The sequence below is a fragment of the Gobio gobio genome, assembly GCF_949357685.1.
Source record: "Gobio gobio genome assembly, chromosome: 6".
NCBI classification, from domain to species: domain Eukaryota; kingdom Metazoa; phylum Chordata; class Actinopteri; order Cypriniformes; family Gobionidae; genus Gobio; species Gobio gobio.
This window is the reverse complement of record NC_137102.1, coordinates 25106675-25119855: the sequence shown is the minus strand read 5'-3', so window position 1 is coordinate 25119855 and position 13181 is coordinate 25106675. Positions and strand designations below refer to the sequence as shown.

General features: G+C 45.3%; 1 protein-coding gene across 2 annotated transcripts in view; it reads left to right on the top strand.

Annotated features, from left to right (window-relative positions):
• The window catches only part of st6galnac3 (ST6 (alpha-N-acetyl-neuraminyl-2,3-beta-galactosyl-1,3)-N-acetylgalactosaminide alpha-2,6-sialyltransferase 3), a 182451-nt gene extending 178211 nt beyond the window's left edge, over window positions 1–4240 (top strand). Inside the window, exons 5-6 of one of the 2 annotated variants that reach the window (XR_013816785.1) lie at window positions 162–263; window positions 2334–4240. Coding sequence is in view for 1 of the 2 variants with exons in the window: in XM_079820173.1 (XP_079676299.1) it covers window positions 2874–2967 (94 nt within the window). In the remaining variant the exon portion in view is untranslated. The remainder of the gene's footprint in view (window positions 1–161; window positions 264–2333) is intronic. The other variant, XM_079820173.1, reaches the window with a different exon arrangement.
• Window positions 4241–13181: the final 8941 nt, after the last annotated feature.

Below are 13181 nucleotides of genomic sequence, written 5' to 3'. Positions count from 1 at the left end.
CAGTGAGCATGATAAAGGGGACTATAGTGAGAAAAACTAATTCGAAAGATACATAGCAAACATATACAATTCTGGAAAGTATGTATACGGCAAGAAAGGAGAGAAACCGTTAGAATGTTCGGTAGACTTTATCCATTTTTGTTTTGTCTTTTTATTCTCAGAAATTTTCTGGGGACCCCTTTGAACCTCCTGGAGGACCCAGTTTGAAAACCCCTGGTGTAAGAATTTTTAACTGCGAGAGGCGTGGGCACTACACTTTTTCCGTAAGTTGAATACTGAAGGCGGTCCGCCGGAAGTTAGACATTTTACTTTTTAAAGTTTTAAATATGGATATTTTGTACACTGTGTACAAAAATGATCTAGTTCAGGTTTACCCATTTACTCTAAGCTATTCCATCACAATGCTGACTTGCTACTCCAGACTTAAGCCCCCGACATACTCACGGTGAAATTATTTTTTGTTCCTCACTTAGAGGTAAAAAGAAGTTTGAAATATGTGAGCAGCAATATACTGTAAGTGAACATCCCGATGCCACCCACACTGCTGAGAGCGACATTTAGATGAATATCTAAATATAATATTAGATGAAAGCTGCACGCTTTCAGTAACAAAATAAACACACAACAAAATTGAGAAAACAGCAATTATTTTTTAATAAAGCATAAGAAGCTCTGCAATTCGGCACTCCAGTAAAGTCACGTTACATTTATTTATATAGCACAATATATTGCTTAAAATCAAGCAACTTTACTGTATTAAACATGAAAAACAGTGTCAGTGTCTTGTTTTATCAGTACAACTTAATTTTCTACTATAAAGTGACTCCCCAGTGTGTTCGTGTTCGCAACAGAAGAAATAAACCAGAGAAGAGTTCCATGTGAAAGAAGGCGGGGCACCTGCACACACCTACCTACACTAGCTAGTGTTTACTAGCCAGAGTGAACTTTTCCAATTGGAAAGCTCGCTTTTGCAAGCCATTTTGAACTCCTGAAATGAGCACAAAACAAAATTTGTTTTGGCCTGATCGAATTTTCGATTTCACTTTAAGTATATCGGGGCTTTACAGCTTTCTTAACAATACCTTGATCAAAAAATTAAGAACCAAATATTGGCCAAATATACTTAAACTTTGTATACTTGTCAGTATAAGCCAAGCTAGTACTTATATATAATTTTGTTACAGTTTAAAATAAGTATTCTTAGCACAGTTGAATAAAGTTCTTTATTAAAGGTCAAAGGCATTCTCATTACTGATTCTCATTACAGATCTTTGGACAGGCAAAAATTTCAATGAAAAAGACTTCAGTTTCAGTCCGTTCCTCACATTGTGCAACTTGAAAGTGCAATATAGTGCAGGGGTCTACATTTATGTTGCTTTTATGTGTAACATATATTATTTTATGGTGTGTAATTTGACACCTTTACCTTATTTTCATTATTCTCAGGTTAGGTAAGTAAATTTAATCTGACCTAAATTATAAGACCTTTAAAATACTTGTAGTCGAACAGAAGACTTCTCGGTGGTCTGTTCTGTCTCAATGCCTTAAATCAGTGCATTTGATGCCACTTTACTTATTAGCTACAGCATAGATGTAGCAAGCACCATGTTAGCAAGCACCACTAATATAGAACTGCAGTTGAGGGGCTGTTAAAACAGCTCCAGTTTACCACAATCATATTATAAGCCTAAAAGTATTCCCTAATAGGGATTGCCATGAAGACTAATTAATAAGGAACAAACATAAAGGGAAACAAATTGTAGTTGTTTTTTTCTTTTTGTGTCATGTGGATTAGGGCAAAATGTCTACAAGGGTTGCTGTGTATAAGTTAGCCAGGCATAAGAGCTGGGAGTCTCACAGCTCCTGTAGTGTAGTCACCCCTGAAACTAGATTCCAGCTCCATCATGCCTCAGGGAGCAATTTAATTAAAGCTCTGCTCTGAGCATAGGACAGTCATCAGCTCTAACCAAACTGAGAGAGGAACAAGTGTAAAAATAAGAATATCTTACTGGACATTGTTCTTTCTTTGAACAGGGTACAGTTAAAATGTCTGAAACGCAGAAATAAGTCTGATTGGGTTTTTGGCTAATGCCTTTAGTGTCCACAAAAAAAGGAAAAATATATTTTAAAAAATCTAATTTAAAGCACATACTGTATGTAAAGTTAATTTATACCATTAATGATAATGATTATTATCATTATTATTATGAATAGGCTGCATGAATCTAAACATATCAATCACTGTTGTGAAATAAATGTTTTTCTCCAAAACACGTTGGCTGCATTCATTGGCATTTTATTAAATACTTTTTCCCAACCCTCTTTTTCCCAAGATAACCTTCTATAATGCCTGATGAGTTTGGAGAACACCTGACAAGAGATCAAAGAAGACCATTTCTTCATACAGAATCTCTCCAGATCCTTCCGATTCACAGCTCCATGTTGGTTCTTTTGATGTTTGTTTTGGATCGTTGTCCTGATGGAAGATCCAACCACAGCCCTTCAAAAGATTTCTTGCAGAAGCGGTCAGGTTTAGATTTTTTATCTGTTGGTATTTGCTAGAATCCATGATATCATGTATCTGAACAAAATGTCCAGGACCTCCACCAAAAAAATAGGCGCACAACATTAAAGATCCATCGGTATATTTAACCGGCATGGATTACTTTTTATCCCTGTTTGCTGCCAAAAACTCTTTTTTTAGTTTCATCTGACCATAGAAGCCAGTCCCGTTTGAAGTTCCAGTCGTGTCTGACAACTGATTATGCTGGAGTTTGTTTCTGGATAAGCGAGAAGGATTTTTCTTAAAACCCTCCCAAACAACATGTGGTGATGTAATGGTTGTTTTTTTTTTTCTTCTTCTTTTTTTCTAGGCTTTCTGGCCCCAAGACTAATCTCTGCAATTCTCCATCTGTGATCCTTGGAGAGTCTTTGGCCACTCAAACTCTCCTCCTCACCGTGCATTAGGACAATATAGACACACGTCCTCTACCAGGCAGATTCGTAACATCTTTAGTTGATTGGAACTTCTTAATTATTGCCCTGATGGTAGAAATGGGGATTTTCAATGCTTTAGCTATTTTCTTACATCCACTTTCTATTTTGTGAATCTCAATCATCTTTTGCTGCACATCAGAACTATATTCTTTGGTTTTACTCATTGTGATAGATGATTAAAGGGGTCATGAACTGTCTTTTTTTATGTTTTATACTGTTGTCTGAGGTCAACTTATGACATTTGCGTGTTTTTTACATTCAAAAACATCCTAATGAATAAGTATTGGGCTATTTTCTAACCTGGTTTTGAACCTAGCTCCTGGTTTTTATGGGCATGCCGCACTGAAGACTTTGAAGTAAATGCCCACGGCTATAATTGGATAACAGTTTTGCACAATTTAATACACTTCGGCTCCCCCATCAGTACACGTAGGGAATTGTTTTGAAAATGTGTGGAGAAATGTCAACCGGAATGATTCGCCCACAGGGCTCGCAATATGTCTTTATCAAACAAACACAATGATTTATCTCTCATCCACCCGCAATTAATTGGAATGTAATTTTTTATTAATTGGCCTGCCCGATTGGTGGATATAACCGCAAACTCTATCACTAATACACACACATAAGCACAAGCATCTACAAAACTTCATTACAGACAAATCAGTATGTTCAAAACAATTGTATTTTCCTTCAGATATCAAGTCAAGAGGGTGAACAACGCACATCAAGAAAGGAATGTTATTTTACTATTTAAGATAGTCCAGCCCGACTGGAAAACAAATTAGCCCCCGGACATCGGTCTTTGCGAGCCCTGGCCCATACATGTTCTAGTCTGATCCCAAATGGCAGGAAAATTAACCAACAACACCTCAGATACAAAGGATACTCCAGCCTGTGACAGCATGGTAAGTTATGTTTAGTTAGACACGTACATAATCAGTAGATATCAAACGATCTGTAACAATGCAATACTATCACATAAAAAAAACATTTTTTAATCACATAAGTGTGTTGCATCATTCCAGTCGGATCTTATAAGGCACATTATATCAAAAGATATCGCATATATATTCATATATCAAAGCAAAAGCTCAAGGGAAAGTTGATTTCTCAATTCATGACCCCTTTAAGGGAATTTGGCATTTGTGTTTCATTATATTTATACAAGCCAAAATTTTGTGTTCCTAGTCACCCTGGTGTGCTAAAAAAATAAATAAATATATGAATGGGGATATACCATAACAATTCTAGGGGTGCAATAATTGTGGCCAACGTGTTTTGGAAAAAAAAAACATTTATTACATAATGTGATTTTCCCCCACTTTCAATTATTTTACTTTTTTTTTAATGAAAGATCAAAAGGATAAATTATGCAGATTTATTTTTACAGCCATCTTTGTTCATATTTACCAAGGGTGCCAATAATTCTGACACAACTGTACACTTCAGGCAGCTCTATATACCACAATGCAACATGATTGTGATATCACCGCAGAACATGTTTAATTTACCCCCACCACAAACAACTCTATGATACATTAGGTTATTTTTAATTTAAAACAACCCAAACACACACACACACACACACACACACACACACACACACACACACACACACACACACACACACACACACACACACACACACACACACACACACACACACACATATATATATATATATATACAGTATATAATGCTGCATTAAACAAATTCATAAGGGGGAAAAAGTAAATGACATACATCCCAGTCAATGAGACAGGGGGAAGTTAGTGAGGGAAAAGCAAAAAAAAACCCACCCCAGTGTCTTCTCATTGGCTGGAATACAAATAACCTTCACCTGTTCACTTCTTCCTCTCTCATCAATATTTATACTCACGTTACCATGATTTTCTTGTCTTGTCTTGAGTTTGTAAGACCTCAATACCATGTGTGGTGCTCTTCTTCAGCAGCGTGTTTCCTGTAATCAAGGGGACTGTGTTAGTATTCCTCCATTTTCCTGCAAGTTACTGTGCTGTCTCTCACCATGGTCATTGCTGTCCACATGCCCCCAAAAATCAATAAAGTGAATGAACATCAAGACAAAAGAAGCACATAAACTACCAGAGATTATCTCAACATATAGTAAACTTCTATTTCTGCTCTGTGTATATTTTCTTATCATAAACCTTCATTAAAACCATCCAAACAAAATGACTTTTATTACAGCAGTAATATTACCAATGAATGAATACATTTTTATGCCACAGAGAAATCTGCAGAAATAAAGTGATGACTTGCCAAATGAGCTCATTACAGCAGCTAAAGAATGGCTACACATGTCATTTCAGTATGACTCTCCACAGATGATTGCATCCCTGATGATAATGAGCATCTTCATGTATTTCTTTTTTACGCCACGACAAATATAAAACCTTCAGTGCATTTTCTTCATCAGCCAGAGCTCTTGCCGCAGTAGCACTGAGACCTTGACTCAAGGCTTTCGCTGGTTCTTTGTCCTATATATAATTAGCAAGTACGCCCAATCCACCTCGTTCATTACCCAAACGCTGGTGACAAATGGGAGGGAGGCCTATTTTCACTCCAGTATCTGTTCCCTGCAGAAATATGGCACTGCTGAGGGGAACGAATTGAGGTGATGGACGATACTGTGTCACTGTACATTAGAGAACTCAACAGAGCTTCCGTTAAGGATATTTTTTATGTATATTTACTTGAAATAGTCTTTACAGTTTGTTAATGAAAGACTTTTAGACTTTTAGTTCCCTTTCGTTCAGTCACTACGACGTAACGTTAGTGACTAACGAATGGGGGTTTCGCTTAGAAGCCTATCATCTTCGAGCTTTAAGAAAACGCCCAATGGCGTGCCAATGCCATGGGGCATGCGGAATTTGCATACGTAACTCCGCCTCACCGCGTGAGTATAAAAGGAAGTACGTGGCAATATCGCATTATGTTTCTGCTTTCGGAGCCAAGAGTACCTACCTCTTCACTCCTCACAAGCCTTCTGAGACTCTGTCAGCCTCTTCGAGACGAGCGGCTTTCCAGTCGGTGTTGGTGTGACGGCGTGCTCCTGTGATCGCATTCTTCCTGCCAGCTGATCTGCGCAGTGGTCTGCTAGACGGCTGGTGTGTGTTTCCCTGGGCGCTTCGGCATCGACTGCGAGGCTTCCTCTCACAAAAAGAGCTTGCGCGTGGCACGTCTTTTTCAAGACGGCTCGTCCGTGCACTTCCGGGTGCGATCGATCTTCGTTGCTGTCTATGGGCACATTCACTGCTCGACGTGTTTGGGCTTCAGCACGTTCGGGCAGTGTTTGTGGATGTGTCATGTTTCCATTGCGGGAACGTGACCATCGCGATGTCGCGGTCGAGACTCAATGATCTCCGTGAGGAGAGAGAGTCCCCTCTGCCACACCCCAATCTACCGTCCCCGAGTGAGATGGTACTTTGGCTGGTGGCCAGGGTGACCTGAGGGCGGTGCGTGGTCCTCGGGCCATGCCCCCTCTCACACATCGCTTCCCGTGAGTGTTGGACTGAAACAGCGGCCCGTCTCTGACGCCTCGTTCGTTTCGTTCACACTCCAGATAGCAGTGAGATGTCGATCGCCGCATCCCAAGGTGGGCTGGAGTCCTTTGGGGATGACGATTAGGTTGTGCTCCGCCTACGGGTGTGTCAGCGCTGCCTGATCCGACCTAAAGTTGACATCTATGTTATCTCGGGCAGCCGCGAGTCTCGAGCTGGTGTGGAACTCCGCCCAGTCGCGGGTGCTCGTGGTTGCGCGATTGGTTTTTGGGGGCGGCACCCGACAGCTGTTGGGCCCCGCCCCCAATGCCTTTCGCTCCCGAGGTGCATGAGGAGATCACGCGGCCCCGGAAGTCCCCTGCTTCCCGCGACCGTTTGGTGGCCTCCTCCGCCTCCTCTGCCCTTGATGGGGCCGCGGCCTAAGGGTACACTGGGGCCCCCTCCCCCCACTGTTGAACTCTCTGTTGCGCACTACGGTGTCCACAGAGGGCTTTGACGTGGCGTGGTGTGGCTGTCCTAAGCACCCTCCCAAAGCCGGTGGGCTCGTCTACTTTGGTGGCGTGGTCCTGCAGAGCTACGGGGCAGGCCGCCGCCCCTTTGCACATGCACAAGGGTGGAGTCGACCCAGGGCTCTTCTATGAGTTGCACCACCCTCGGGTCCCGCCACTCGCATCCCTCTCTGTCGCCAGCCTCCTCTCAGAGCAGACCCCAGTGGAACGTGCGTCCTTCCCTGGTCTCCTCTGTCAGGACGCAGCCGTTAACCGTGCCCCAACAGCCTCCCATGTCCGGGCCGGTAACGCTGCCTCGCTGCCCCACCCTGGGTACATCTGTCGTCCGTATGACCCCGCTGGTGCAGTTCCTGGGAGCCTGGCTTCAGCTTCCGGGGCTGTCCCGCTGGGTCGCGCGGACCATCAGGCACGGCTACGCGATTCAGTTCGCGCAGGCTCCTCCCCGCTACAGGGGAGTCCGCCAGACCGTGATCGGGGCCAACGCCCCCGTCATGCGTGCAGAGATTGCCACCCTGCTGGCGAAGGGTGCAATCGAGCCTGTCCCTCCAGCCGAAATGAAGTCGGGGTTCTACAGCCCCTACTTCATTGTACCCAAGAAAACCGGTGGGTTACGACCAATCCTGGGCCTTCGCATCTTGAACCGATCCCTTCACCGGCTTCCGTTCATCATGTTGACTGCGTAACGCCTTTTCGAATGCGTTCGTCCTCACCATTGGTTTGCAGCGATTGACCTGAAGGACGCCTACTTCCATGTCTCCATCCTTCCTCGACACAGACCGTTCCTACGGTTTGCTTTCGAGGGGCGGGCATATCAGTACGCGGTCCTCCCATTCGGGCTATCTCTGTCCCCTCGCGTCTTTACGAAGATTGTCGAGGCAGCCCTTGCGCCCCTACGGCAGCACAGGGTTCGCATCCTGAACTACCTCGACGACTGGCTCATACTGGGCCACTCTCGTGAGCAGGTTTGCGGACACAGAGATCGGGTGCTCCAACACCTAGCCCGTCTGGGCCTTCGGGTCAACTGGGAGAAGATCAAACTCTGCCCAGCGCAGAGGATCTCTTTTCTCGGTATGGACATTGACTCGGTCGCCATGTGCGCGCAGCTTTCGAGCGAGCGCGCGCAGTCTCTGCTGACTTGCCTCCATCAAATCGAGAGCAAGAGTGTGGTTCCACTGAAACTTTTTCAGAGGCTCCTGGGGCATATGGCATCTGCAGCCGTGGTGACGCCGCTCGGATTGCTTCATATGAGACCGCTTCAGCATTGGCTTCGCGATCGAGTCCCGAGATGGGCATGGCAGTCTGGCACGCTCCGGGTCCAAGTGACTCGGGCCTGCTTACAGATGCTCACCCCGTGGTCGAACCTCAGTTTTCTCCGGGCCGGTGTGCCCTTAGAACGAGTTTCCAGGCATGTTGTCGTATCGACGGATGCCTCTGCCACGGGCTGGGGTGCCATGTGCAATGGACAAGCAGCCGCGGGCTCCTGGACAGGACCCAGCGCCTTCTGCATGTCAATTGCCTCGAGTTGCTGGCAGTACGGTTCGCCCTGCACCGCTTCCGAGCGTTGCTGAAGTGTCAACATGTGCTTGTCCGGACAGACTACACGGCCGTAGTAGCGTACATCAACCACCAGGGCGGTCTACGCTTCCGCCGTATGTCTCAACTCGCCCGCCATCTCGTTTTATGGAGTCAGAAGCGTCTGAGGTCCCTTCGTGCTGTCCATATTCCGGGAGTGCTGAACCTCGCAGCCGACGAGCTCTCGCGGTTTCAGCCTCTCATACTCCTTGCGACAGTCCCTCCCTGGCCTATTCCTCTGAGAGTCCTCACTCAGAGACGGGGCACCCTATGGCACCCGCGTCCCGATCTGTGGAACCTCCACGTGTGGCTCCTGGATGGGACGCGGCAGGTTGAGTGGCCTGCCACCTACGGTGGTCACCACCATCACTTCCGCTAGGGCAAAGTCCACTCGGCATGCCTATGCGTTGAAGTGGAACCTCTTCGTCACCTGGTGCTCTTCTCGCCTAGAAGACCCCTGGAAATGCCCGATCGGGTCCGTGCTTTCGTTTCTCCAAGAGGGGTTGGAGCGAAGGCTGTCTCCCTCCACCATCAAAGTTTATGTGGCCGCAATATCTGCCCACCACGATCTTTTGGAGAACAAAAAGGTAAGTCAGCACGACCTGATCATCTGGTTCCTGAGGGGGGCGAGGAGTCTCTCCTCGCTCTCCTCTCGTACCCTCTTGGGACCTCTCAGTAGTTTAAGTGCTCTGCAGAGGCCTCCCTTTGAGCCTTTGCGGTCGATTGATATTAAGTTCCTGTCGATGAAGACGGCTCTGCTGACCGCATTGGCCTCCGTTAAGAGGGTCGGGGACCTGCAGGCATTTTCGGTTGACGAAGCGTGCCTGGAATTCGGGCCGGCTAACTCTCACGTGATCCTGAGACCCCGGCCTGGATATGTGCCCAAGGTTCCCACCACTCCGTTCAAAGACCAGGTGGTGAACCTGCAAGCGCTGCCCGTGGAGGGGGCAGACCCAGCCTTGGCACTGCTCTGTACAGTACGCGCTCTCCGCACTTACGTAGACATGACGTAGTGTTCAGGACCTCAGACCAGCTCTTTGTCTGTTATGGTGGAGAGCGGAAGGGAAGTGCTCTCTCAAAGCAAAGGCTGTCTCACTGGATAGTGGACACCGTTTTGGCTTACCAGCAGCAAGGTCGACCATGTCCCCTTGGGGTTCGGGCTCACTCCACTCGGAGCGTTGCCTCCTCTTGGGCTTTAGCGCATGGCGCCTCGCTAACATACATCTGCAGAGCTGCAGGCTGGGCGACACCTAACACATTCGCCAGATTCTACAATCTCCGAGTGGAGCCAGTGTCCGACTATGTACTCGCCCCCCCGAGGGGCCGGTATGGGCCAGGCTCAGGTGTCTTCGCTTGCTCGCCATTCCACTCCTCGGACTGGATACGTGCGATATCTTCCTCAGGTGATCTTCCCGAGAGCCCTGAGTCCCTCCAGCACTGCTTACACCGATACCTTTGTGTCTGCCCTCTAAGCGAGCCCAGACCCTCGTGTCCGGCCAGGTGCCCCGTGTGCATGGTTCCCCTCCGGCGACCCCCACACGTGTATTTCCACCGTAAGCCTCCGCAGTGAGCAGGTGTCTTTCCCTTGGCAAGTCCCTGCCACCCCTAGGGTTAGAAATCCACCTTCGGCTGGTACCCTAGAGTTTTCCATATGCAGCCCCTAGCGGGTCATATGTGTACTCTTAACTCCTCCCTACGGGTAGGCATCTTGGCATTTCCTCACTGCAATATGCATCCCAGTGTACCTTGGTATTCCTGTGATAAGTGGGAGTCCTTCGTCCGTACTAGTCTTACGACAGGGTACTCACACTTACGCAGGGCACTGGAAGACAGCTGAGTGGCGGGATTATATTGGGACCCCCATTCGTTAGTCACTAAAGTTACATCGTAGTGACTGAACGAAAGGGAACGTCTCGGTTACGGATGTAACCCTTGTAGTGTCTGGAGTGTCTCTCAACTAGGATCAAAGAGATGAGTCGTTTGGAGAAACAATCAGAGATGCTTTCCTCCAAACAGCTCTGCATATAAATTAAATTCCTGCCCCACTGGCTCCAACGAGTCTGAGTCAGATTGCACTACAACTGGTTAATGACCGGCTAGAGTGTGATCAGAAGATACTATGATGGCCCTTTCTGAGCTTCAATCAGATTCTAATCAGCCAGGACAGTTCCCTCACCCTTCATTTGGAGAACGGCCGGGGGATGACACACACACACACACACACACACTATCCCAGAAATTACATATATGATGATTTCTTAAGTATATGCATGCTCCCCATATTTCTTATGTTTGCGTGATGTAAGAGCTATCTTAAACGCTCAAAATTGCTCTGTATAGAAGATACACTGCCTTCATGTCTTTAAACCAAGGCATGTCTGATGTCTAAATGTTCCTTTTTCTTTGTCTTAGTCAATGGTACAAAGTATATGATTATGAGATGTACCGCTAGTATGTTTTAGTCCTTTTGGAGTGAAACTTTGCTAGTTCTGGCTTCCAGCAAGAACATTCCATTGAGTAATAAAGTCCGAACAAAGAAACTCTCTCCCGCCTGAAATTCACACCAACGATTGGTCGCCGCAGGGAAAGTGGGCGTAGTTTAGTGGACTTCAAAAGACAGTAACACTAGCATATCTGGGCTCAGTCGGCTTGCAAGGACCGCAACGAGACAAATTTCCTTTTCCTCCCATCTCATCAGCGCGGCTCGCAGGCTTCGATCTGCGAGCCGGCGCAGTCCAGCCAAGCTGTTGTTTCCTTTGAAGATCGACGCGCTCCGCTTAGCTTGGACGAGATGAACTTTCCCTTCCAAGACGCTCCCTTCCCAAACCCCTTTAAAACTCCCGCGGACCAACGAAGCTCCGGAAGAACCAATCGGAGAGAGCGCTTCAGCGCACGAACACTCTGAGAAACACCAACGCACGCATCTTGCTTTACACAACACCAAGAAACCATGCAAGTATCAATTCTACCGAAATTTAGATGTGTTTTAAGATTGTACCCCTGTTTAAGGTGATATGGTTCTTGCTGGCTCTAGTGGTGATGTCTGGGAAGGTGTCGGATCGGACACGATCATACCCTTCTTCCTTTCCCTTCCCCTCATCCTCCTCTTTACCTTCCACTATTCTGTAAATACATGTATTCTTTATGTAGTCATATGTAATCGTAGTATTAATCTTTATTAAAACCATGATATTCACGTTTTGATTGTCATTGTTTTGCTCACAGAACACGAGTCCCTTTAATGTCAGATCTAAGCTACGAGCTCTTATAAGCATCGTTGAATGCTTTAATTAATACCATAACTCGGAAAGTTTGTCCTTTTTGGCCAGAGGGATAAACTTCCCGAAAATTGGGTAGGAAGAATAGACCTGGTGAGTGGATAAAGAATTACCGCTCGTTCTTTAAACGGAACGGAGGGGAATTTTGAATCAACTCCCTAGGTTAATCTGTGATTATTTAATATGGATATATCTGTAGTTAATTGCAATAAATTGTTGTTAACCATATATATATTATATATTGTATAAACACCGAGGTTAGGTATCCCCCTTTTGGGTGATTTTGGAGATTTGTGATTAAGTTATAACCCGTTATGATTAATCATAAATCCCTAAATATTAATACCCACAATTCCCTATTGAGCTAATTTTTAATTTAAATATATATATGTAACCCTAAGACGCTACATATTTTGGTGGAGATAATATCGAGCACATTTTAAACTCTGTTTTGTGAGCAACTTTGTCAATTTTATGTGTATATTATTTGTGTTAACTGTTGTCTTGTACGCGCGCTTCAGTGAGACAAGTCGCAATCGCGAACTCACGTATCTGTAACTGAAAAGCCCAAAGCTCATTTCAGTTAGTCCTATGTTAACAGCGTCTATTTTGGTCAAACATTTTAGTCACTGTTAATTGTTAAAAATAAACTGCAGTTCATAATATTAAAACTGTCTCTGCAAAGGGAAAGAAACTTCTTTTGCAGAACATTTTAGTATTATCAATTCCACCTGTTAGAAACGAAGAAATCTTCTCTCAGCGTGATGATATGAAACATTCCACCTGTTAGAACGAAGAAATCTTCTCTCAGCGTGATGATATGAAAAATTCCACCTGTTAGAACGAAGAAGTCTTCTTTCAGCGTGATGATATAACGATTTGAGCGTGTTCCTCTTATTCGTTTTGTAAAAGGCCTTATCAATCGCTAGATTTGAAATATTGCGTGTCCCAATATTATTCAACTGAGCGATCTCACCCCCTTAGGTGGAGTTTTGGCATAGCTAACCAGAACACACACCTTGCACAAATCAACCAGAAAAAAACTGCTGGCCAGTATCTGCTTGATGTGTGAATGGGAGTATTTTATTTTAACCTTGATCACGTTAAAATTTGTTGCAGAGAAAATACTCTGTTCTACATTTGTGTGTATATGCGGTAAATAAATCCGGCCGCACACTCTGTGCTTCAAATTGGCACAAAGGAAATTTGAAAACAAATTCCCTTCACACTTGTGATTGCAGTTAAATCGCTGCGTTAGGAAGCTAGACCCTCCCCATTGTCGGACGCTCAAGCTTCAAATC